Raw genomic sequence first — 26644 nt, 5'->3', positions numbered from 1 at the left:
CATTTCTTTTTGCCCTCTTTCTCCTCGGAACTAATGTGCTCAGAGACTGTTGACTGTCCACACACCTTCACGCTTGCCTGGCATTTTCTTCTTCCATGTTTAGTGCTAAATCATATAGGAAAGGCAGCCTCCTGTGACTCACCCAGTGTGTCCTTTCTGACCGTTTTTTACCGATGTGTCTCCTTCCCTAACTCTTTCCTTTTTGTAGCCTTCCAGTACCCGCAGCTCAACCTGTCTCAGTTGTTGAAGTCCTCCTGGGTAAGAACAGGTATGTTTAACGTTACACCATATTTTGGGAACTGGAATAATAAGAAGTCTGTGCAGGGATATTAAGAATGATTGTGCCTTTCCTGTTTCTCAGTCCTAAATTCAGGGCAAAATGTACCTTAAGTTCTTGGCAAAGAATGAATGAGAAAGGGATTTAGATTTGACTGTGGAATGTGTCCCACTGAGTTATGGCCCAAAAAGGGTTGGCTTTCTCTAAAATTCAACATATCAAGTCTAGGGCAGCCTTAACAGGAACCGACAGTATTCTGACCCAGAATAGGATGAGGCTCTGAAGCAAGGATCTTTTTTCTTCTTTCTTTTTCTTTCTCTAAAAGTCTTTATGTGTTTGGTTTTATAAGGACAAGTAAGGTAACTTGGTGAGCAAATAGAAACCTTTTTTTTAAAGTCGTAGAGACCTGGGTCAGAGATTTTCATCGATGGCGTTGCTAACGAGACGTCCTAACCTGGTTATATGGAAGTGTAAGAGGTGATAACCTGCTCATGGGCGCCCAGAGTGTGGGCAGCACCGTGAGGAGCTAGTCACAGGAGGAGGCACACGGATGGTGACAGTCACCGTGGACGCGTTCCTGACCCTGCAGGTCCTCCTTGCTTCACATACAGCATTCCATGCAGAGGCCCCACCTCTGCCTGGTACCGTGGTCTCATTTCCCAGATAGTTTCCATAGTGGCTCACTGGCTTGCCCATGGTCCTGTTTCAGGGGATTTGAGCCAGTGCTGGCTGAGCAGAAAATCTGGCAGATTGTCTGCTTAGATAATCTTGTTTACAGCAGATGTCTGAAGACAGGCACCTTATCTCGAGTCAGTTTATGAGACAAGATATGAATGTAAGCCATTTCCAGAAATCTTGAAAATAAGTGCAGATAAAATGCTTGATCTTGGGCAGGCCCTCGTGGTCCCAAAGCCCCTGTGCATCCCTGAGCTTCTGGGATTTCTGGCCATCAGGCCTTGTGACACATGGAGCTGGGAACTGTAGACAAGGCCCGTGAGCAGCGCTTCCGGGATTCTCCCTCGCTTTACCCCCCTTCTTTATTTTTATTTTTTATTTTTTATTGAATTTTTACAGGAAAGGAGAGGGATAGAGAGCTAGAAACATCAGCTGCCTTTTACACACCCCCTACTGTGGATGTGCCCACAACCAAGGCACATGCCCTTGACTAGAATTGAACCTGGGACCCTTCAGTCTGCAGGCCAACACTATCCACTGAGCCAAACCAGTTTTGGCAAGAATTTTTAAAACATGCAGTACTCGCCGAAACCGGTTTGGCTCAATGTATAGAGCGTCGGCTTGGGGACTGAAAGGTCCTGGGTTCGATTCCGGTCAAGGGCATGTACCTTGGTTGTGGGCATATCCCCAGTAGGTGTGCAAGAAGCAGCTGATTGATGACTCTCTCTCATCGATGTTTCTAACTCTGTATCTCTCTCCCTTCCTCTCTGTACAAAATCAATAAAATATATTAAAAAACAAAAACAAAAACAAAAAAAGCATGCAGTACTCATGCTTATTTAGTCAGGGGCACTGACCTCTTTCCCCTCAAATAAACAACTGACAGCAACAGCCGTCTGGTGTGAATGAGTCAAAATTACACTAATTTTTTTACCTTCAGATTGCCCTATTGCAGAATTTTAGTCATTAGTTTATGGGTGCCATGAGTTGGAAAAGGTTGGAAATCTCTGCTGCTCTAGGGATTGGCAGTTTACAGGAGCCCTGTGCCACGTTCTCTACACACTCCCCCGTGTTTCCCTCCACCGCTGACGCGCTGTGGGGCCCGTGTGTGTTTCCATTTGAATGCAGTGCTCCTGGGCGTCGTGGAGAAGCAGCTGCAGAACGAAGTGTTTCCAGCCGAGATGGAGCGCAAGCTGGCCCAGCTGCTGAGCGAGGCGTCTGCCCGGAGGCGGGTGTGGCGCAGGGCCACCGTGGCGGCCGGGAACAGCGTGGTGCAGGTACTGGGAGGCCCGAGGAGAGGGGGGAGAGCAGGCTGACGCTGTCCCCTGTTTTCATGCAAAGGAGGAAATTCTGGTTGAGGTGGATGGCTATAGTAAGGTGGCACCTGAGTGGAGTAGCATTTCAGTTCAACCAGAGTCTAGACACATATTTCCCGAGTCCTCAGGAGGGGGTCGGTACAGGAATGGACCGTATGGGGAGCACAGCGAGAGGATTGTGTTAGTGGATTGCCATCAGATGACCTTATTTTTCAGAAAGTAATTTTTTAACGCCCAGAATGGAATCAGTTGTAGAATGGTAACGTTACTCATAGCATCACAGAGAGAACCGTTCATCGGGAACAGGCCATACATAAGAGATCCGAAAGAGGAAAATGTCCTGCCCTCTATTCTGGCGCCTCCTCCTGCCTCCTCCTGCCACCCCTGGTTGTCTCATATTGCCCAGATGTTCTTTACCCTGTCACTTGGCAGAGAGGTTACAAATGACAGATCCATTTGAGTCAGAAAGTGACCCAGTTTCAAGTGCACAGGCTCACAGTGAGTTGGAGGTTGGGGCTGTGATATATTCCATCTCAAGGTGCATTAATGTTATTTTGGAATTTTCCTTTACCGACTGCCGCTTGCAGAGCTAGGAAAATGGGATATTTAGGACTGTGGCGTTCCAGACAGGAAACCAGGGTGGAACCCAGACATGTCGGGGTGGGAGGTTGATGGTTTAGCAGCATTAGAGGGAAGAATGGAGAACTGATGCTTGGGTGGAGTGGGAGGGGGGGTTTGTTGGACTAGAGCTAGCATCATTGTCCCCCATCTCTTTTACCAGGTTTCCCCCTGTAAGCATTGCTCTTTATTTCCCCTTCCACAGAGGTGATGCTTAGGTTTCTAAAATAGTGCCTTTGCCAGGTGCCATAGAATTTAGAGGAACTTGTCCTAGCCGGTTTGGCTCAGTGAATAGAGCGTCGGCCTGCGTACCGAAGGGTCCCAGGTTCAATTCCAGTCAAGGGTATATGCCTGCATTGCAGGCTCGGACCAATATGCAGGGGACAGCCAATCAATGATTTCCTCCCATCATTGATGTTTCTATCTTTCTCTTTCTCCCCCTTCCTCTCTCAAATAAATAGGGTTGTATTAAAAAAAAATCAATGGAAAAATACCTTTGGGTGAGGATTAAAAAAAAAAAAAAAGAATATAGAGGAACTTAAAAAACTAAAAAAAAATTGAGAGTAATATTAATTAACATAACTGTAAAACAAATATATGTGAATATAAAATAAATAAAAATGAAAATGAATTATAAAAGGTTGGCCTTACTCAATAACCCTGGCTTCATAGAGCTCATGGTCTGGGTAGAGGTTAATAAATGCACACAGTGCAGTTATAAAGCACCAGCACATGACATGATGTGGTGCTACATTAGATTGGAAGGCTCAGTAAGGAATATTGGGTTTGTGAACATTAACCATGCCACCCCATGGTAATGGTGGCATTCAATGGCTTGCTTAGAAACCATGCCTTGCTTCTCATCTGTGTTTGAGACAAGGACTTATGTGCAGAGCAGGACTCTTCAGATGTATTTGTACAAGTGACAGGATTAAAGTAATCTAAATGCCCAGCATCTGGGAAATGGGTAAATAGATGGTCATGACTTTTTCTATGTTGGAATATTGTGCAGCCATTGTCATTTTTTTGAATTAGTGAGCAATATAGAAAAATCTTCAAGTGAAGAGAGGCTATAAAAGAATATATGCAATTTAATCCAAATAATAATGTAAAACCCATGAAAAAAATTAATGGAAGGAAATATGTCAAAATCATTTACAGTGATTCTGTTTGGTTGGTTGAATTTGAGGTGATTTTCATTTTACTCATTATACATTTTCCTTCGTGCTTTTCAAAATTTCTATAGTGAACGTGTGATTTTAATCAGAAAATAACTTTAAAAATGAAATTGAAAATGTTACCCAAAATGATGACTCTATCACACCATAGTTGCATGGATTCCAGCTATAAGCCTGATAAGAGTTCATCCAGAAAAGATGCTGGAATTAGCTTTTACTGACTGTTATTTTTGGATCAGACAAGCTCTGTAGAATCTTTAAGGTGGGTATCACTGGAAATTAGAAAAATGGTTACTGAGAAGAAACCATTTCTAAAATGTATCAGAACATTTTGATGGAATAAATAGGCACATAGGTGGAGGGACGTAAGGGTGTAATCGACTTGCTTTTTATTTTACTTTTTATTTTTATTGGTTAAAGGATTACATATGTCTCCTTTTTCCCCAGTTGACTCTTCCCACCACACCCCCTCCCCAGTCTACTTGCTTTTTAGTAGCCCTTTGTTAATAGTCATCCTGAAGGCGAATAGAAAATTAATACCATTCAGGGACAGGTGTGGCTGGTTAGGGAACAGAAGTGGTCGGGTAACTGGTCTAGAGATACCACAGGGGCAGGACAGATGAGCACACCTCAGGATGGAGAGGCATAAAAAATGGTTTCTCCAGGGAGGAGGGTTGGGACCCGTGTTGTTAAGGATCTTTATATAAGAAGGTGTTTGCAGTGGAATCATGCAGTTGTTGATTGGCCAGAAGTTTCCAGCAGTGAGGGAGTCCAGCAGCCGTGTCTGGAGTGCAAAGCAGTGTTACATGTGGCTAGAGAAGCGGCAGCTCTTTAGCCAATAGCAGGTGTCGAGACCAAAGATTCTAACTGCGTGTATGAAACAGAGGACTCGGAGTCATGGTTGTCCACTTATTCAGAACATCAGTCGGCCTTCTGCTGGAGTCTGAATGGGCAATGGAATCGTTGCATATTAATATGAGAAATAGCAACTGAATAGAAAGCTCTGTTTATGTAAAACTGTGACGTATCAAATGTACCAGTTTCTGAAGTGCTAATGTAAAGGACTATCCTGAACACCAGGGAGATACTGATTTTGAAACAAATCAAAGCACTATTTGATCCAGCAAATTATGTATTGATTGAGATACAATTGATGTAGGACATTGTGTAAGATGTGCAATGGGATGATGTGATATAAGTATATATTATGAAATGATTAAATGATTACCATGGTGAGGTTAGTTAGTACACCCCTTGCTCATAGTTACGTGTGTGTGTGTGTGTGTGTGTGTGTGTGTGTGTGGTAAGAACGTGTAAGATCTCTTCTCTTGGCAACATTTACGTATACAGCGTAGTATCATTAACTGCATTCTCCATGCTGGATCTTAGATCCCCAGACATAGAACTGGAAGTTGGTTCCCTTTGACAACCTTTACCCATTTCCCTCAGGCCCAGCTTCTGGAAGCCACCAATCTAATCTTTCTGAGTTGCCTTTTTTTTTTTTTTAACATTCCACATATAGATGAGATTATACAGTATGTATCTTTGACATATTGATGTCAAGGTCCATTCAGGTTGTTATAAATGACAGGATTTCCTGCTATGTTTATGGGTGAATATTATTCCATTTTTTTTAATGTATGCTTCATTTTCTTTGTCTGTTCACCCATACATACACACTTATGTTGCTTCCATGTCTTGGCTGTTGTGAATAATGCTGCAGTGGATATGAGGGTGCAGATACCTCTTTAACATAGTGAATTCATTTCCTTTGGATAAATACTCAGAAGTATAATTGCTGGATCATATGATAGTCCTGTTTTTAAAATTTGGAGGAACTGCCTTACTATTTTCCATAATGGCTGCACCATCTTCTATTCCCACCAACAGTGCACTAGGGTTCCTTTTTATAACATCCTACCAGCACTTATCTCTTGTTTTTTGATATTAGCTATTCTAATGGGTATGAGGTGATACTTCATGGTGGTTTTGATTTGCATTTTTCTGATGACTAAGATGTTGAGCACCTTTTCCTATGTCTGTTGGCATTTGTATATCTTCTGTGGAAAAACGTCTATTCAGTTTTTTTTTTCTATTGAAATGTATGAGTTCCTTGTATATTTTGGATATTATACCTGTATCAGATATATGATTTGCATATATTTCTCACACTCCATAGGTTGCCTTTTCATTTTTGTTGATTGTTTCTTTTGCTGTCTAGAAAGTACTTAGTTGGATGTAGTTCCACTTGTTTATTTTTATTTTTGTTGCTTGTGCTTTGGGTATCATATCTAAAAAAATCTTTTCCAAGACCAGTGTTAAGGAGCTTTTTTCGTTGTTTCATGGTTTCAGGTCTTTCCCTTAAGTCTTCCCATTAAGAACTAATTTTGTGAGTGGTCCAGTTTTATTCTTTTGCATGTGGATATCCGGTTTTCTTAACACTATTAATCAAAGAGACTAGCTTTTCCCATTGAGTATTCTTGGCTCCTTGGTCGGCAGTGTCTTTTGTGGTTTGCTATGAAGTTTTAAATTATTTTCTCTATTTCTGTAAAAAATGCCATTGGAATTTTGTTAGGGATTGCATTGAATCTCTACTTTGGATAATATGGACATTTTAACAATATTAATTTTTTTAGATATCTTTCTATTTGTGTTTTCTTCAATCATCAATGTCTTAAAATTTTTAGTGTACATATTTTTCACTCACTTGGCTAAATTTGTTCCTAAGTATTTTCTTATTCTTTTAAAAAATATATATATTTTATTGATTTTTCACAGAGAGGAAGAGAGAGGGATAGAGAGTTAGAAACATCGATGAGAGAGAATCACCGATCAGCTGCCTCCTGCACACCCCCCACTGGGGATGGGCCCGCAACCAAGGTACATGCTCTTGACCGGAATCGAACCCGGGACCCCTCAGTCCACAGGCCGACGCTCTATCCACTGAGCCAAACCGGTTTCGGCAGTATTTTCTTATTCTTGATGGTATTATCAATGGCACTATTTTTTTTATTTATTTTTTTAAAAAAATATATTTTATTGTTTTTTTTTTTTTTTTTTTTTACAGAGAGGAAGGGAGAGGGAGAGGGAGTTAGAAACATCAATGAGAGAGAAATATTGATCAACTGCCTCTTACACACCTCCATAGGGGATATGCTCGCAGCCAATGTACATGCCCTTGACCAGAATTGAACCTGGGACCCTTGAGTTCACCCGTTAGGGCTATTTTCTTTATTTCTTTTTCATATAGATCATTGTTAGTTTATAGAAACATGACTGATTTCATTGTGATGATTTTGTATCCTGCAAATTTACGAATTCATTTATTTTAATAGTTTTTTGGTAGTCTTTAGGTGTTTTTTAATATGTAAGATCATGTCATCTGCAAGCAGAGACAATTTTACATCTTCCTTTCTGATTTGGATGCCTTTTATTTCTTTTTCTTGCCTGATTGCTGTGGCTAGGACTTTTCTGTACTGTGTTGCATAGGAGTAGTGAGAGTGGGTAGGTATCCTTGTCTTAGAAAGTTTTCAATCTTTCATGGTTGAATATGATGTTAGCTATGGATTTGTCATATATGGCCTTTACCGTATTGAGGTATGATCCTTCTATACTCAGTTTGTTGAGAGTTGTGTTTTTTAAAAAAAATCATGAATGAATGTTGAATTTTGTCAAATGCTTTTTCTACTTCTATTGAATGATTTTATGATTTTTAGCTTTCATATATTAATGTGATGTATCACTTATTGATTTGCAAATGTTGACTCCTCCCTGAGACGCAAGGAGATTGACCCATCCTTCCATTTCAGGGATGAAGCCTACTTAATCATGGTGTATAATCCTCTTAATGTGCTGTTGAATTTGGTTTGCTAGTATTTTGTTGAGAAATTTTGCATCTATGTTCATTGGATATATTGATCTTTAGTTTACTTTTCTGACAGTGACTTTGGTATCAGGATAATGTTGGCTTCATGAAATAGATTTGGGAGCATTCCCTTCTCTTCAATTGTTGGGAAATTTTTGAGAAGGATTGGTGTTAACTCTTTTTAAATGTTTGGTATAATTTGTCAGTGAGACCCATCTGGTCCTAGGCTTTTCTCTGTTGGGAATTTTTATTTATTTATTATTGCTTCTATCTCTTTACTTGTTACTGGTCTGTTCAGATATCCTGCTTCTTCATGATTTAGTTTTGGTAGTTTGTATGGTTCTAGGAATTAATCCATTTCTTCTAGATTGTCCAATTTGTTGGTGTGTAATTATTTATAGTAGTCTCTTTTGATCCTTTCTATTTCTGTGGTATATGTTGTAATACCTTCTCTGTCATTTATAATTTTTGAGAACTCTCACTTTTTCTTGGTTAGTGTAGCTATACATTTGTTAATTTTGTTTATCTTTTCAAAGAACCAACTCATTTTGTTAATCTCTTGTTTTCCTGTTCTCTATTTGGTTTATTTCTGCTATAATTTTTATTATTTCCTTCTGCTAACTTTGGGTTTAGTTTTTTCTTCATATTCTACTAGTAGTTCCTTGAGTTGCTTATTTGAAATATTTTTTTTTCATGGTGTATACATTTATAGCTATAAGCATTCTTCTTATAACTGTTTTTGTTGCATCTCATAAGTTTTGGTATGTTGTGTTTCTGCTTGCATTTGTTTTAAGACATTTTCTTATTTTTCTTTTGATCTTTTCTTTGGTCCATTGGTTGTTTCAGGAGTGTGTTGTTTAATTTCCACGTATTTGTGAATTTTCCAGCTTTCCTTCTATTATTGATTCTAATTTCACTATTGTGGATGGGAAAGAGTATTGATAAAATTTCTTGCATTTGTTGATACTATTTTTGTGGCCTAGTATATGGTCTAGCCTGGAAAATGTTCTGTGTGCACTTGAATGTGTATTCTGCCATTGGATGTAATTTTATGTCTCTCTCTCTCAGGTTTCTTTGGTCTGTAGTGTTGTTCAAATCTGCTGTTTCCTTATTGATTATTTCTCTGAATGATCTATCCTTATTGAGGGCGGAGTCTTAAAGAATGTGTGAGAGTCTTTATCCCAAGAGCAGTGGTTCTCAAACAGCGATGATTCTGCTCCTCCCAGGGCATGTTTTGGCAATGGCCTGGAGACGTTCTGCTTGTCACCACTGCTGAGGGAGAGCGTGGCTGTTACCTCTGGCTTCTGGCAAGAACAGGGAAGGGATGCTTCTGAATGTCTTATAGTGCTCCGTACAGACCTTCACATCTAAGAATTATAAGGACCGAAATGGCAATACAGTGTTTCCCTGAAAATAAGACCTAGCACATGGAAAGATAAGACATCCCCTGAAAATAAGACCTAGTGCAACTTTGGGAGAAAAAATTAATATAAGACACTGTCTTATTTTCGGGGAAACAGGGGCAGTACCAATGTTGAGAAGCCCTGCCCCAGAAGAACTGAGAGAAAAGACTAACAGATTCCAGAAGCAATTAGATAGAACCAGGAATAATATGCCTTTGTGGTGGATGCTAGGAGGACAGGCACATCCTCCCAGGACACATTGGAGCTTCCTGGTAGATTCCTGGATTGGCAAGCTGTGTCTGTGTACCCTCCTGGCCTTGTGTCTCACAGAAGCCTTTGAGCGATCCGAAGCTCCCTCGTTATTCTACACAGAGGAACTTTCCTCTTAATGGTCCCTCTCCCCATCCAGAGAGCATTGTAGGGATTCCGGAACCTGAAATGATGTAAGGAGCTTAGGATGAGGACGAATCAATGCTGAAGAACACAGTCAAGGCCGAGCGCCCAGGGAGAGGGCCTCTGGACACATGAGCTCCTAAAAGGCCGGTGGTTCCGGCTGTCTTTCAGGTGGTGAACGTGTCGCGGCTGGAGGGAGATGACGATCCTGTGCAGCTCATCTACTTTGTGGAGGACCGAGACGGGGAGAGACTCAGCGCCGTCAAGTCTTCGGACCTGATCAACAAGATAGACATCCAGAGGGCGGCCATCATCTTGGGTTACCGGATTCAAGGCGCCGTGGCCCAACGTGAGTGCCGAGGCTCGGCCCCTGGTAGCCATCTGTGCTACTTCCCCTGACAGTGACCTCTGAACTAAAGCATTCTTATGTGGCGCTCGGAGACGTATGTCTTCCACCCGTATTTTTTTTTTTTAATTTATTTTATTTTTTTAAATTAAATTTTTTTTAAATTTAAAATATTAAAAATATAATTAATTTTATTGATTTTTTACAGAGAGGAAGGGAGAAGGATAGAGAATTAGAAATATCGATCAGCTGCCCCCTGCACACCTCCTACTGGGGATGTACCCGCAACCAAGGTACATGCCCTTGACAGGAATCGAACCTGAGACCCCTCAGTCCACAGGCCGACACTCTATCCACTGAGCCAGACCGGTCAGGGCCCACCCGTATTATTAAATGACACTTGCATAAGATGTCCGTTGTTAGAATGTATTTGAAAGAACCTTCTTTGTTTCAGTTGCTTGTGGTGAGAGCCTTCACGGCTGTTTTTTCTACCTAGCATTTTGTATTCATCGAGCCCTGCTAATTGGTTATAGTAACCTACGTTAACGTTGGTACTTTTTCCCCTACTCTGCTCCTATTTCTCTTTTTAGAAATTTGTCTTAGGTAAAATAAGGTGTTTTCTCTGTATTTATTCCAGAATCTTACATGTTGCTTTGAACGTTGGTGGGGACAGTGAGTCACGCAGGAAGCTGGGCGGTGCCCTCTGCGTTGATTGGCTTCCTTCTGGGACTTTCAGCACAAAGCAGCCCTTGATCCTCACCCTTTCCACTCTGTGTGCCTCCCACCCTAGCCTCACACCGCTCCACTATTTAGAAAGAGGTTATTTTGATGTTTTCTTTATTATTTTTGGAAGATACGAGGCCCCTGTCTCCTGGCAAAGGCTGCTCTCGTTACTTTTTTTTCAACTCACAGATTTTGGTATTTAAAATTAAGAAAAGGAGTGGCACAGAAGAGTGTATTTCTCTCTAAATATACTTTTATGAATCAGACTGCTATTTTTTTAATATATATTTTTATTGATTTCAGAGAGGAAAGGAGAGGGAGAGATAGAAATATCAATGATGAGAGAATCATTGATCGGCTGCCTCCTGCAGGACCCTACTGGGGACCGAGCCCACAACCCAGGCATGTGCCAGAATTGAACCCAGGACCCTTCAGTCTGTAAGCCGGCGCGATATCCACTGAGCCAAACCAGCTAGGGCTAGACTGCTATTTTAATGTGACTCTTTTTCCTTTATGATCCTGAGAGCAAACCTTGTAAAAGCTCAGTGATACTTGCCCCTAACAGTAAAGGGTAAGTAACTGTTTAGAAGGGACTCAGCATCAGAGAACATTGGAAAACTCTGTAGAACAAATACGTAGTTTTTAAAATGGCAGTTTTGAAATGATTTTTGGCAATGGAGGATTCTTCATGAAATCTATACTTGTCCCTGGACACTAACCAGGATGAGGGCTAATGGGCACACTTTCTCCATTTTATAAAAGGTGACTTAAAGCAAATAACCATTGGTGTTCTGTTTCAAAGCAGTGAGAAAAATTAAAGCATGCACTTACATTTTTTTAATATGTGACATTCCTGGTTGTCAGAGAGGTATGGCACTCCAGAGAAACACTTCACCTTTTAAAAAGGTGAATTGGTCCTGGCTGCCGTGGCTCAGTTGGTTGGGTGTCATCCGTGCACCCAAAGGTTGCTGGCTTGATTCCCAGTCAGGACACATGTCTGGGTTACAGGCTCAGTCCCCAGGAGGGGCATGCAGGAGGCAACCAATCAGTGTTTTGCTCTCACATCAGTGAGAGGTGGTTCTGAGTCAGCCCCCGCAGATGAGGAGGTGGGCACTGAGGAGGGGTATTTTGGTTTTCTGAGCCGGTGCCTGGAACCTGAGCTTTAAGAAAGCGGAGTCCTCGGAGGGATGCGTATGGAGGGCCCAGCCGTGGGAGGCAGGGTTGGGGGAAGGAGCTGATGAAGGAAATTGAGAAGGACAGAGTAATGGAGCCATAATTGTCTAAGGCCATGGGAGATGGGGGGCTGGGGAGGGGGTGGCAGGAAGGGTGGGTTCTAAGTAAGCTTGACTTACTTTTACTTCAGCGTTATTATTATTTTAAAAACAAGCCCTGGCCAGTTTCTATTAAAGAACATTTTTGCACGATTGCCTTTTCACCCGGCTGTCCTGGCCTGCCTCTCATGATTTCAGAACCGCCCGGATCCGTGCCGGCCGGGCTGCACGCTCCGTGTTTTCCACACGCTGTGCCCAGCCGGTCCTCCTGCCACGGCGGCGATGGACCCGCGTCCGGGCGACACGGCACAGTCTCTGTCTCGGGTCTCCTGAGGTCGGGTGCCGCTGGCGAGGATGACCAGTTTCGCTTTGCCTTGTCCGATCGTACTGGCCACTTCTCAAAACGTGCCGGGACCTAGAGTTGATCGGCTCCCGTGACTTTCTGTCTTCTTGGTGGCCACCATCTTCCTGCGCTGGGTGTGGGGTGGCCCCCAACCAAGAGCCACCGCCAAGGTGCCTAGGGAGTGAGAAAGGAAGTGATTTAATATGATTTTAATATTGGCAGCTGGTCCCTTGGGTAAATCAATTAAAAGCCATGTTTCAAGGGTTTAGGGAGAGTCACAGGTGAAGAGATTAGGCAGGGCTCGTAGCCTATATAATAAATCCTATATTAGGATTTCTGCTTTTTGGCATGGAAGCATTCCTGCAGTGAGAACTGAGGGGGAGCTGGTAGAATCAACGGAACGTCAGGAGATCTGGCGTTAACCTCGCTTCGCCATCGAATTAGCCAAGCTGCTTCAGGCACATCATGCCTCTCACCGTGACCCCCAACCTGTTCACCGTAGAACTTTTGCTTCCTTGGTTGCGTCTCCTGTGCTCAGGAGATCACAGCCTTGAACCCACTATCTTGGGCTGAAATGACAGGAACTTCCCAGGTGTCTCCTAAAACCGTGGTCGACAAACTGCGGCTCTCGAGCCACATGCGGCTCTTTGGCTCCTTGAAGTGTGGCTCTTCCACAAAATAGCACGGCCTGGGCGAGCCTCTTTTGAAGAAGTGGCGTTAGAAGAAGTTTAAGTTTAGCCGAAACCAGTTTGGCTCAATGGATAGAGCGTCGGCTTGGGGACTGAAAGGTCCTGGGTTCAATTCCGGAAAAGGGCATGTACCTTGGTTGCGGGCATATCCCCAGTAGGGGGTGTGCAAGAGGCAGCTGATCGATGACTCTCTCTCATCGATGTTTCTAACTCTGTGTCTCTCTCCCTTCCTCTCTGTACAAAATCAATAAAATATATTTAAAAAAAAGAAAAAAAAAGAAAGAAGAAGTTTAAGTTTAAAAAATTGGGCTCTCAAAAGAAATGTCAGTCGTTGTCCTGTTGATATTTGGCTCTGTTGACTAATGAGTTTGCCGGCCGCTGGCCTGGAAGAAGGCACGCCCCCTGCCTGAAGGGCTGCCCCGGGAGCGTGCTATTGAGAGACCCTCCTTCCTGTGTGCAGCCGTGGACAGGGTGAAGCGGCCGGCGCCGGAGTCCCAGAGCAACAACCTGTGGGTCATTGTGGGCGTGGTCATCCCTGTGCTGGTGGTCATGGTGATCGTCGTCATCCTCTACTGGAAACTCTGCCGCACGGACAAGCTGGACTTCCAGCCCGACGCCGTGGCCAGCATCCAGCAGCGCCAGAAGGTGAGGGGCGAATCCCGGCAGGGGAGGGGGAGCTCAGGCTCTCGATACTGAAAGAGAGCTAGCAGGGACGTCTTTTGGCGTTGATGGTGGTGTCCCTCTGCCTTCACGTCTGCTTGCCGAGACCCAGCTCTCCTGCAGTGTTAACTGTGTGCCGGAGGTGAAGCCGGGCAAAGGCTCAGCCAGGCCTCCGAGAACCACAGACTTCCACTGAGGTTTTGTTTTTGAGACCAGCGGTTTGAAGATCTCTTATCTGTTCTGGGTATGCTTTCTAATTTCTTTTAACCCCGGATATCCTCGGAGAACAGGAGCAAAGAGAGATTTTCCTCAAATCTGTGTGTCTGTGTCTTCCATACATCCCTTCCCTCCATGCACCTGTTGCAAGCTCACCCGTCCACCTTGAGCACTTAGTCATTAAAGAATGGTAATGCGTGCCTTAAGCATTTTAACCTAACATACACGAATAGGTATTGAATTGACGTCATCTTTTTTTTTTTTTTTTTTTTTTTAGTATTTGTCTACTGAGGACAATCCCCTGTGGTCTGTCTTACAATAAATGCCCATCAGTGCAGTTTCCAGTTTGGGTTTCTTTAGAGAAAAGCAGAGCAACCTGAGTGCCAAGTTCTCCAGGTTTTTTAATCCTCCTTCCCCCTTCCCTGCAGTCTTTTCATATTGACTCCTCCTTGGACAACAGCTCCTTGTCCCAGTCTTCCTAAAGCAGTCAGTTTCGTTTTTATAGTAGTAGCAAGTCTCTTCTCACTTGGTTCACCAGCTTCTGCAGTATTTAATTGTCACATGCAAGCTTCAGAGCAAGGATATTGACTCTTGGCCGGTATCTCATTCACCCGGTGTGAGCAATAACATGCCAAGTACCAGGGAACTCACACCCTGCCGACATTTAGGGATCATCACGTGTGATCAGCCGTTGCTGAGGGAATGGGAAGTGATCAGGAACCTATGTATTTATTAACATGCACCTTCTACTCAAAAAGTTAGAGGGCTCACTCAGCTCTACAAGTTAGATAAGAAAAAGCAAGTAAGAAACAAAGAATTGCCTTGTTCACCGTTGAATTTTATTTATTTATTTATTTTTAAAAATATGTATTTTATTGATTTTTTTACAGAGAGGAAGGGAGAGGGAGAGAGAGTTAGAAACATCGGTGAGAGAGAAACATCAATCAGCTGCCTCCTGCATACCCCCTACTGGGAATGTGCCCGCAACCAAGGTACATGCCCTTGACCGGAATCGAACCTGGGACTCCTGAGTCCACAGGCTGACGTTCTATCCACTGAGCCAAACCATCAGGGCTCACCTTTGAATTTTATTCTGATTGTGTGAGTATAAAAAAATTCTGGGCATGACAAACCTAGACTCACTGAATGAAAAAAATATTGTTTTTACATTTATTTCATGTCTGTAAAAGTAAATGAAGAGCATTCTTTTTCTTATGAATTAACTAAGAAATGCAAGATCCTGATTAAGTTGCAAGTATATGGTTATCAAGTATGATGGAAGCACTTTATACTTTGATATTCTAGCTGTGACGTGTCTTCATGTGTTTTGTTTTTTTTTACCTACTTTGTTTGTTGTTAGACAAACGCATGGCACGGAAAAAAAATTCCTTGCTATTCCAAATGACTCAGAGTGTGACTTTCATTGTGAGGAGATCAGCAATAGATTTGGAAATGTTTTGTTCTGGTGCAGAGTCCTGTTTCAGAGAGATGTGATCAGTGGCAGGGGTCTTCAAACTACGGCCCGCGGGCCACATGTGGCCCGCAGAGGAGTCTGATCCGGCCCTCCAGGTTTTTTGGGCAGTGAGCGCAGCCGAGGTGTTACAGTAGGAATTAGTAGTTCATATAGTCCGGCCCTCCAGCTCTCTGAGGGACCGTGATCTGGCCCCCACTTTAAAAAGTTTGAGGACGCCTGGTGTAGAGGGTAGTACATTTAGGTCTCTTGTTCCCCAGTTTCTAACGTAAACACTCACCGTGGGAGTCCGTCCGCTGTCTGTTACTCCAAGAAGCTATGGGAGGGCAGCGTCTCTGAGCTCAGAACAGGGCAGCCCCCAAGCTTTCTCCTCCTCCCACGTTTACTTCCGAAACATTGTCGCGTCCCAGATGTGGCTGTGAAGCGGAGGGGCCGGGTTTCCAGCGGAAGCGCCAGCCTTCCGAGTTGCTCAGCGCGTTTACAGGGAAGGCCTTCTGCGTGGAGCCTCCTCGGAGGGCAGCACCCTGACGGTTCAGAAGCACCGGCTTTGTTCTGCCAGGACAGGAGCCCCCGTCCCTCCCCCTCCCCTGCCCCCGTCTAGACCGTGCAAGTGTTTTCAGTAGGAGAAGGACGGTCACCGAGGGGATGGCAGGAGGGCCTCCTCTGCTTTTCTGGGTGCCTTTCTGTTTTCCCTCTCTCCCTCCTGCTCGCCCCACCCCTGACGCTGCCTCCCTGCGACTCCGAAGTCTCGTAGCAAACCCCAGAGCTACGAACATCTGGAAACAATAACTCTGTTGAGCAAAAATCCGCACCCCCTTCCCCTGCAAGGAAAAGGAAACCTCTTCAGATTGTCTGGGGGTAGATTAGGTTTGAAACAGGATTGCAGGAGAGGCCCTTCTGTCCTATTTGGAAGCAGGGTTCTTGCTTCTTTCTAATAATAAAAATGCCCTCACCTGGGCCTTCGTTTTTATCTGTGCTCTCTGTCATCTGTAGCCCAAAGTCCCCTCTCGGTCACTGTTCCCCACAGAACGCCAGCTTGGCCCCGCCTGGCCCCGCACAGGTTCTGTTTGAAGATGCAGATGGCGTGGGCTACCTCCTGCTGGTCCCCTGGAAGCGTGTTCCTTCTGTCGGGGACAGGCCACACCCTGGTGTTGGTGCAGGACAGGAGCTCCGTGCCCGGCCGGCTGGCCCTGTGGGCAACCCGGCGGAACTGCCCTGGACTCGCATGCTCATTCTCCAGACACTAAGCATGTGCTCGGAGTCGAGCAGGCCAGGCAGGGTGACGGCGCAGAGGACATGCGGTCCTGCTCTCGAGGGCTTTGGGACGGGAGGAGGACAAGGCCTACAGCGGCTGCACAGTCACGGTGTGGGGCCTTCCAGGTGCTGCAGGAGCGGGAGGAGGCGCTGCCTCTGCCTTCTGAGAGGAGGTGGTGCCGGGCTGACAGGCAGGGAGGAAGCGAGGGAAGGGGACAGAGCTCAGGAAGGCTGGGACTAGGTCGTATGGAAGGGCACAGCCGAAGCTGAGGAGACAGAGGCAGGCAAGAGCCAGGCCCGGAGAGTTTGTAGGACACGGGAGGGGTCGGAGGGATGTTGGAGGCAGTGGGGACCCCGGAAGGGTTTTCGGCAGGGAGGGTAGCTGGAGCATCTGTCTGTTCGGGATGGTCACTTCGGGGGCCATGGATGGAAGAGATGCTCAGCCAAGTGCAGCTTGCCCCTGTGCTTGCTCTTTGATTCTCTGCAAGGATCCTGTGAGGCCTCACGTAGGTGTTTCTAGTTCACCCACAGTCAGGCGACCCTGGCCTGCTGTGGTCTGGGGGGCGGCAGAATCGTGGATCTCTGCTCTCCCCGACCTCAAGACCTCACACACACACACACACACACACACACACACACACACACAGTAACAACTTCGTCTGGTCCTCGCGGTCGCAGTGAGCTTTCACAGGCCACAGCCATCAAATTGAAAACGCTTAAACAACAACAGCGTTCTCTTCGAGATCGCAGATTTTCATTTAGACTCGGCTGGGATTGCTCTGTGGTTTCCTTTGTCATCTTAAGTGTTCCTTCCCAGGGGTTCAGCTCATCGGGTACTGCACTCTGTCTTGTACTATATGTATGGCTCACATGTTTTAAAACTCATCAGGCGTCTCTCCTGTTCCCTGGCTGACCTGCTCCGCGAGGCCTCCATGGCTTGTCAGTGGTGTATTCAGTCAGGGTACTGATCCTGGGCCTGTCCCCTTTGTGCTATATGAAAGAAAGGAGGAACAACCTGGCCAGGGTGGCTCAGTGGTTGAAGGTTGACCTATGAACCAGGAGGTCACGGTTAGATTCCCTGTCAGGGCACATGCCCGGCTTGGGGCTTGAATGCCCAGTGGCGGGGAGGGGTCATGCAGGAGGCAGCTAATTGATGATTCTTTCTAATCATTGATGTTTCTACCTCTCCCTTACTTTCTTTTTCTTTTCTTTTTAAAAAAAAAATATATATATTTTATTGATTTTGTACAGAGAGGAAGGGAGAGACATAGAGAGTTAGAAACATCGATGAGAGACAGTCATCGATCAGCTGCCTCTTGCACTCCCCCTACAGGGGATATGCCCACAACCAAGGTACATACCCTTGACCGGAATCGAACCCGGGACCCTTCAGTCCCCAAGCTGACGCTCTATCCATTGAGCCAAACCAGTTTCGGCCTCTCCCTTACTTTCTTTCTTTGAAATCAATAAAACATAATTTTTTTAAAAAAGGAACAAAATAGCTATCCTTACTCAGAAGTAACAGGGTCCTAATGTGAATATTAATGCACTAATTAATCACTACCCTTCTTTTATAAAATACTATCGGGTCTAGTAATAATTAATGTCGTTTTCAAACATTCGTTTAAAATCTTGCTTGGCGTTGACTTGTATTGACATCACCTTCAAACACGTGGTATCTACAGAACGTGTGAAGTGCAATGAACAAGTTTTGCTTGAAAAAGTTTGTGTTTGGTTTAGTTTTTGTTGCAAAACGAGGGCTAAGAAGATGGCGGATGAAGAGCATATTCGGCACTGCATGCTTTACGAGTTCCAATTAGGAAGAAAAGCAAGTGAGGCTGCAAAAAACATCTGTAGTGCTCTTGGTCAAGATGCAGTTAGCAGCAGAAAATGCCAGCGTTGGTTTGAGAAATTTCGCGAGGGAAATTTTTTGTTAGATGACAAGAGTGGTCGAAAGGCCGTGTGTCCAATTTTGATCAAGAAGCTCTTCAAGCTCTTTTGGTGCAAAATCCTCAAATTACCCAACAAGAGCTTGCGACAACTTTAAATTGTTCACAAAAAACAATTTCCAATCAATTGCGTGCACTTGGCAAAGTCCAAAAGTTTGGAAAATGGGTTCCTCATGAGTTGACCGACAACCATAATCAAAGAGTCACAATTTGCAGTTCGCTCCTCTCTCGTCAAAACCGTTTGCCGTTTTTAGAGCAAATTGTTACCGGAGATGAAGAATGGGTGCTGTATGTTAATTTGAAAAGGCGGCCTCAATGGTTGGACAAAAATGAGGCTCCGCAGCCCACGCCAAAACCTGACTTGCATGCGAAAAAAGTGATGTTGTGTGTTTGGTGGAATTTTAAAGGAATTCTTCATTATGAACTTTTACCATCTAACCAAACCATTACAAGTGCAGTGTATAGTGCCCAATTGAAAAGGTTAGCCCAAGCTTTAAGAGAAAAAGAACCCGCGCTGATTAATCGGAAGGGCGTAATTCTTCACCACGATAACGCACGACCGCATACTGCAAGAATCACTGCTGAAAAACTGCGCCAGTTGGAATGGGAAGTTCTCCCTCAACCTGCATATTCTCCTGATATTGCCCCTTCCGATTATCATTTGTTTCGTTCTTTGCAAAACTTTCTTCTTGGAAAAAAATTTAATAATGAAGAATGCCTCAAAAATGCATTGACCGAATTTTTTGCATCAAAATCACAAGAATTTTACAACAGAGGGATTAAAATGCTTCCTGAGCTTTGGGCACAAGTAGTAGAAAACAACGGCAACTATATTGTTGATTAAATTTTGTTGTATTGTTTAAATAAATTCGATTTTAAAAAGGTATTAGAAAACGACATTAATTATTACTAGACCTAATAATTCAGGTTTATTCTGCATATGGAAGCTGGAGACACAATACGTTTAGATTTAACTTTAGATTTAAAAAAAAGAAGAAGACATAGCCAAAACCGGTTTGGCTCAGTGGATAGAGCATCAGCCTGTGAACTGAGAGGTCTCAGGTTCGATTCCGGTCAAGGGCATATATATTGGTTGCAGGCACGTCCCAAGTAGGCAGTGTGCAGGAGGCAGCTGGTTGATGTTCCTCTCTCATATATGTTTCTAGCTGTCTATCCCTCTCCCTTCCTCTCTGTAAAAAGTCAATAAAATATATTAAAAGGAAAGAAAGAAAAGAAAATGCTCACCTCTTAAAAGAAGAAGAAGAAGAAGTAGAAAAACTAGAAAAAGTGTACCAGAAAGTAGAGTTGAAATGAAAGTAGCTAATCCCATAAGTGAGGGGGCGGGGCCGGGCAGTGATTTCTTTAATTTTTTCCTTCTGTGTGTAAATGGCTTTTGTTTTGTGCGTAAGCACAGATTAATTGCCAAATTTCTATTGTTGTGGAGGGTGGTGACTCACCGAGCCTGTGGGGAGTGTGAGGATGGAATGGGTGTATTTAGAGACGTTAGTGGGAATCGACCAGAAGCCGGCAGGGCTTCAGGGCTGTGGTGGATGTCCTCTTCATTTATGGCAGACTCCCTTTTCTGGATTCCCCGCAACATTCAGTAGGTGTCCTGGGTCAGCTGACCTTTTTGAAATTCCTTCCATCATCTCCTGTTTGTAGAGTGTGTACCATGTGTCACATCCGGTGGCTGAATTACGGAAGTTTGTATCAGGTTGTATATCCACAGCTTTATCTGGTGCCTGGGAACGCTTAGCTGACTGGGTGTTTATCAGCCAAGAGCAGTAAGAATGCTGTCGGTCTCATTTGTAAGGTACTTGGACATATGCATGCATTTGGTTGTTTCATGAGCTCTGAGAGTTGGTCAGAGAAGGCCTTTAGTTCTTAGACTTGGGGTACACAGGCTGCACCATAGAGACAGTGGGGTTCATATTTTTTTCTTATTCTCTTTGGAGAGCTTTGCTTAGAAGAGGTCTCCAATCTGACTCCTCCTTCAAATGAAAAAAAAAATATTTTTTCCACTTAAAAATAATGATTAACTTTAGAGAGAGAGGAAGGGAAAGGGGGGGGGGAGAGAAAGGAGAGAGAGAGAGAGAGAGAGAGAGAGAGAGAGAGAGAGAGAGAGAATGAATCATTGATGTGAGAGTGAGACATCTATCAGCTGCCTCCTGCATGCCCCCCACCAGGGATCAAGCCTGACACCTGACCGGGAATTGAACCAGGAACCCTTTGGCACAACCAACTGAGCCACACCAACCAAGACTTCTCCTTCAGTTTTGACACAGCAAACCATCTACCTCATAAAAGAGTCTTTCCCAGAGGCATTTACTTTCTTACTGGGGAATATACCAAAAAGGGTTTTACCAGGATCGATAAGATGATGTTGATGGTGATGATTAGATGACTGTTGATTATAACTTACTCTTTCGGAGGCACCCTGTTTATGGAGCTAAAATGAGGTGTCGCTGCGGGGAAGCAGCCACGTGGATGAGAGGTGTGTCTCTCTTCTGCAAAGTAGGAGGTCTTTTATGAAAGGAGGCTGGACAGGGGGACAGGCCTGGTGCCCCCACCACCGGCGCCCTCAGGAAAATCACGTTAGGAGAGAGCATAGAAAGAGGTTGTCCACCTGGAATTTGATTCCCTTAAGGGGACTACGTGCCTCTAGAAAGGTGTGCACCCCAGGGATTTGGTGTGCTAAATGAGGATTTATCTGGGGTGGGGGGGAGAGCCATGGAGCAGCAGGTTGGGTTTATTGTTTTCGAAGCAACATTCCTGAGCCGAGGGGTGTGTGGCAGTCACACACTGAAACATGATATCATCGGTTTAGAAAATATAGGCAGGCCAGCCTTTGCCTTTTGTTTCCAAGCAACACCTTTGTAAACTGTAGTTACAGTACGTTTTGTCTCCCTCTGCTGGCCTAAGTCATGATTGCAGACTTACTCTCAGACCCCCATTAATCCTGGATTTTTTAGTGCTAAAAAGAGGTTAGAGTTATAGAGATCACACATCTAAGCCATTAGTGTTGTTCCTCATCTGTGCATAAAACCTGGTGCTTCTACACATGGTCTCTTGGCTAAAATAACTCCGTAGATGGGTTTGCCCATGCCTCCTGACGGATAGGACTACCTGTGGATGAGGGACATAGCCTGGCCGAGAGAGCTTGGTCTTGCACGTAGCCTGCCTGCTGGCACTGAGGAGACCTTTGAGATGACTATTTATGTGCAGTTTATTGTCCTACTAGAGGCCCGGTGCATGGATTTGTGCACTGGGGGGTGGGGTACCTCGGCCTGGCCAGTGGGAATTGGGCTAAAACCAGCTCTCAAACAGCCCCTGAGGGGTCCTGGATTGCGAGAGGGCACAAGCCAGGCTGAGGGACCCCACCAGGGCACGATCGGGGCTGGGGAGGGACCTCAGGAGGGCTCCAGGGCATGTCCAGCCTGTTCCGCCCAGTCCCAATTCTGGACCCCAGCAGCAAGCTAACCTACTGGCCGGAGCATCTGCTCCCTGGTGGTCAGTGCACATCATAGCGACTGGTTGAACAGTTGAACGTTCGGACACTTAGCATATTAGGCTTTGATTATACAGGATGCTCTGCAAGCTCGAATTAAGGAAACTGTTAATCCCTAGTGGTGCCCCACCTTTACTGTCCACATAGCCACATACGCGAGCATCTCTCCTGTCTTAGCACAGGCTGAGAAGCTGAGGCCCGGACCTGTGGTTGCAGGCTCGTGGGGTCTTAGCTGTGGGTTTGGTGTGGGTGTCTCATCGGGACATAGGCCTCCTGCATATGCCAGTGTGACAGGTGGACTTTTTCAAAGACTCCTTCCTCCTCATCACTGAGCCCTGATTACTCTCCTTTCTATAAATTCTTCACCCCCTTTACTTCTATTACATTGAATGGTTCACGTTCTTGTTTTGTTTTTGGAGTAGGCTTCTGTTTTGTTCTTGGCTCCCTTTTTTCCTCTCTGGGTCCCAAACTATTAGATGTCCTCCAACATTTTATTCACGGGCTGTTTTCATCTTAAAGAACTGTCAACTCCCCCGCAGGTCACCTTCCAGACATGCTCTCAGAGTCGCATCTTCAGCCTGGCGTCCCCCAGGCTTCTGTCCTCCGGCTCCAGCCACACAGCTGCTTTCCTTTGGAGCTGTTTTTTGCCATTTCAGCCCAAGCGTGTTTAAAGCAAAACCTGACTTTGCATTTCCTCAGGGCGTCATCCCTTCATGATTCACCCCTTCCCCTCGGTGTCACTTCCACTGTTCTGTGTTCCCTGTTGGTTATCCCTGGCTTGCTCTCTCCTTTGCCTCTTGTGTCTGGTCGGTGTCCAATCCCTTCTGCCTGTCCCTCCCTCCCTCCCTCCCTTCCTCCCTCCTCCTCCCTCCTTTTTCCTTCCCTCTTTCCTTCCCTCCTTCCCATTTTCTTTGCTAAGACTTTGGGCTCCACTCTTGTCATTCCATGCATGTGGAACTGTTGGGCCCCTTTCCTCGGTCCCAAGCGCCCCGTCTGCTTGAATTTTAGAAATCTGCCTCTTTAGAAACATGGAGTGGCTTCTCTGCTCTAGAAGCTGGCATTTGGCATCGTCCACATGCAGGCCGGCCTTCTCTCACTCCCTGTATTCTGACCCGTCTGGAGCAGCGAATGAGATCTCTGCACAGCCTTAAGGGGTTCGCCAGTCCCTGACACAGCCCAGGTCACGCTCTGTGTCCTACCTCTTTATTTCTGAGTTCTGTCTGTCCTCTGAGTCCTGACACAGGTCCCCATCTCTCTGTGGAACATGGTGCCCGTGTCACTGTCTCTGGAATTGCACAGCACATGGTTATGCTGCTCTGACAGTAGGTTGGGGATCGTCTTAGGGTGTCTTTTTTAGTATGGTCTAGCTATTTAATCCTCGTGGTCCTTAAGTTTTTGCAAGTACCCATCTTTCCTGCAAGTGCAAGGTGTCAACGGCCCCTTGTACACATTGGACGTTCCAGAGGTGTTGGTGGAGCTGCAGCCGCGATCTCGCCAGCCTCACGGGCTCCTTGCCCGTCATCAACCGACCTGCCTCTCTGTTTTAGTTGCAGATCCCCAGCGTGAAGGGCTTTGATTTCGCCAAGCAGCACCTGGGGCAGCACAACAAGGACGACATCCTGATTATTCACGAGCCCGCCCCGCTGCCGGGGCCCGTGAAGGACCACACCACGCCCTCCGAAAACGGAGACGTCCCCAGCCCCAAGGCCAAGGTCCCCGCCAAGAACGGGCGCCGGCGAGGAAGGTGGGTGTGGGGCTCTCTGCGGTGTGCTCTGTCGTGAAGCCTGCTTCCGTTTTCCGTTTGTCCATTTCCAGGATCAGAGGGGCCAGCGGAGAGTGTTGCCCTCGCCTGCAGCCCAGGAGACTGAGCACAGCTCTCCCACAGTCAGCGAGCCCGGGGCCGCCCCTGGCGGAGGCTGTCCGCGCTCTTTCCCCAGAGCATTTGAGATGACGAATCACGGTCCAGCGTGGTTTGGCCGTCCCCCTGTGACTTGATTAGGGATTGGCCAGCTGAAGGGTATACTGTATATCCTGGGTGAACAAGCCGGGCCTTCTGGAAACGATACCAGAAACCATGTCTGAAAGGTGCATAGCACACGATACACACCCAGTGTTGGCTTTGTCCTGGCCCATCCTGCCCTCATTGCTCTGCCTGCAGGTGACCTTCCTTTATCACAGCTTTCTGTCTTTTTAAAAACACATTTTTATTGATTTCAGAGAGAGAGAGGAGAGAGAGAGAGAGAGAGAGAGGATGATGAGAGAGAATCGTTGATCATCTGCTTCCTGCACGCCCCACACTGGGGATCGAGCCTGTAACCCAGGCATGTGCCCTGACCGGGAATCGAACTGTGACCTCCTGGTTCATGGGTTGACGATCAACCACTGAGCCACACTGGTTGGGCACATCTTTCTATCTTTGCGTGATTTCTCTCTGGCGGCTGATGCCACCGTTGTTGGTATGTTTGCATGGACTCTGCACCACCTGCTCCCGGCCCAGCTCCCATCTGTTTATTTTCATTCCTCCTGTCAGTGCAGTGCACGGAGAGCTGCTGGATAACACACTGCCCGGAGGTCCCCTCACCCTGATGCCCTGAGCAGGGCCGCGGCTCTATCACAGGAGACCCCGTCCGCTCAGAGTCGGCCTCATTAAGTTGACCTGAGATCCTCGCAGTCACACGTTGGCTACTGAAGCCTTAAATTGTCAGCCTGTCCTTGAGCTTTGATACTTTGGGTCCTGGTTTTCTGCTAAAAGGAAAAAAGTAGTGTGGGCTCATACCAGTATTTGAAATGATGTTATAGCCGGGACCGGTTTGGCTCAGTGGATAGAGCGTCGGCCTGCGGACTGAAAGGTCCCGGGTTCGATTCCGGGCATGTACCTTGGTTGCGGGCACATCCCCGGTGAGGGGTGTGCAAGAGGCAACTGATCGATGATTCTCTCTCATCGATGTTTCTAGCTCTCTATCTCTCTCTTCCTCTCTGTGAAAAATCAATAAAATATATTAAAAGAAAAGAAAAGAAATGATGTTATAATTTCTGACATCAGAAGACCTCCCTGGGGGTTCTGGCCTAGTTTTAAGAATTTAATAGGTGATCTTTACAAAGGAAACTGCATTAAGGGGAGAGATGCTATTTGCTTAATTATCATGCAGGCTAAGCATACATCAAATCATTAAGGATTATTAATATGCTGGTACATTTTTGCAGAGTCTTTTTTTTCTTTTCTTCCCTTGTAGTCTCATCCTAAACATTTAGTCACAACATCTCAGTGGCCTGTGTGGTTAATGTAATATTTTAGCATCCTTCACGGGCACCAGAGTGTGTTGGCATTTCACGCTGCTGTTTCATCCAGGGAGCACAAAGGGAGGGGTTCTCACCAGTGGATTTTTACTGGCCTGGTGCCCCCTCACTGCCCTTGCTCTTTAGTTATGGCATCGGATCTCAGGTGGGGATGTAGGTGTAAGCTTCTTTCGAAGGCCTGGAGTTCTGTGGGGTGAGTGCAGACACCCTGGCTTCCTGGAGATTCTGCAGACCCAACGAACCCCGAGCCAGACCCAGACTGCCAGCCAGGGCCCTGGTCACTGAAGGACCGTCCATCCCTTCGTTTGGCCCCTGGTTCGCTAGCATTTGTTGAAATGCAGCCTGCTGAGCCGTTTCCTGCACTGTTCCACTGTCTTCAAGGGGAAACTAAGTGCAGTTCGTGTCCTTGGAGATGCTGGATCATGAGATAATTTTTTGGATTGCCTCATTTCTACCAGTCTTGCCTGGAAGCCTGACTTCCACATCCAGATGCGCACGACCTGCCCCTCCCTCTTCTTTCTGTTTCCTGACGCTTACGCTCGCTTTGTGTCTGCAGAGTCTCGCCCTCAGATGCTGACTCTACCGTAAGCGAAGAGTCCAGTGAGAGGGAAGCAGGAGATAAGACGCCGGGCACGGTGAATGACGGTAAGTTCCACAGAGCAGTCCGTGATTCTCTTCGCTCTCCACCTTCAGAGCAGTGACGAGGTTCCAGTAGGCTAGGGCTGTGGTCGGCAAACTGCAGCTCTCGAGCCTCGGTTTGCTGCTCCGTTAACTAATGAGTTTGCTGACCACTGTCTTAGGGAAAAACACTTAAAAAAACATTTTAATAATGTACTAATGTCTTTAACCTGAAGTCAAAACTTCTGGGTAAGGGTAATGCCTTACGTGGTGGTCGGCAAACTCATTAGTCACGAGTCGCATGTGGCTCTCGAGCTGCAGTTTGCCGACCACTGGGCTAGGGTTTTATTCTTTGGGTACCGAACTTAAAAAAATAACCTGTGTAATGGAAAATCCGTTATCCGTATGGCGAATGTCTCAGCATCGATGGGCACTAACGGGTGCTGGTGTCTGCGTTTGGGGTGGGCTGGTGGGTGGATGGGTGAATGAGTGGGGGAAGGGTGGGGAGAAGGGAGGGGCAGTCTGGAGGTTAGGGATCCAAGGAGCTATGTTTTGAGGCTCATAGCCATGTTCC

At 45.8% G+C, this 26644-nt stretch overlaps 1 protein-coding gene across 1 annotated transcript in view; it reads left to right on the top strand.

Moving 5' to 3' along the window:
• KIAA1549 (KIAA1549 ortholog) overlaps positions 1-26644 on the top strand; it is a 118175-nt gene that overhangs the window by 63012 nt on the left and 28519 nt on the right. Inside the window, exons 7-12 of the mRNA XM_045577198.1 lie at positions 209-268; positions 2081-2229; positions 9897-10074; positions 13558-13742; positions 23703-23899; positions 26009-26097. Of these exons, the coding sequence (XP_045433154.1) occupies positions 209-268; positions 2081-2229; positions 9897-10074; positions 13558-13742; positions 23703-23899; positions 26009-26097 (858 nt within the window). The remainder of the gene's footprint in view (positions 1-208; positions 269-2080; positions 2230-9896; positions 10075-13557; positions 13743-23702; positions 23900-26008; positions 26098-26644) is intronic.

The sequence above is a fragment of the Pipistrellus kuhlii genome, unplaced genomic scaffold, assembly GCF_014108245.1.
Source record: "Pipistrellus kuhlii isolate mPipKuh1 unplaced genomic scaffold, mPipKuh1.p scaffold_m20_p_10, whole genome shotgun sequence".
NCBI lineage: Eukaryota > Metazoa > Chordata > Mammalia > Chiroptera > Vespertilionidae > Pipistrellus > Pipistrellus kuhlii.
Note: the sequence above shows the minus strand (reverse complement) of the source record. Positions and strands in the feature narration are given on the sequence as shown.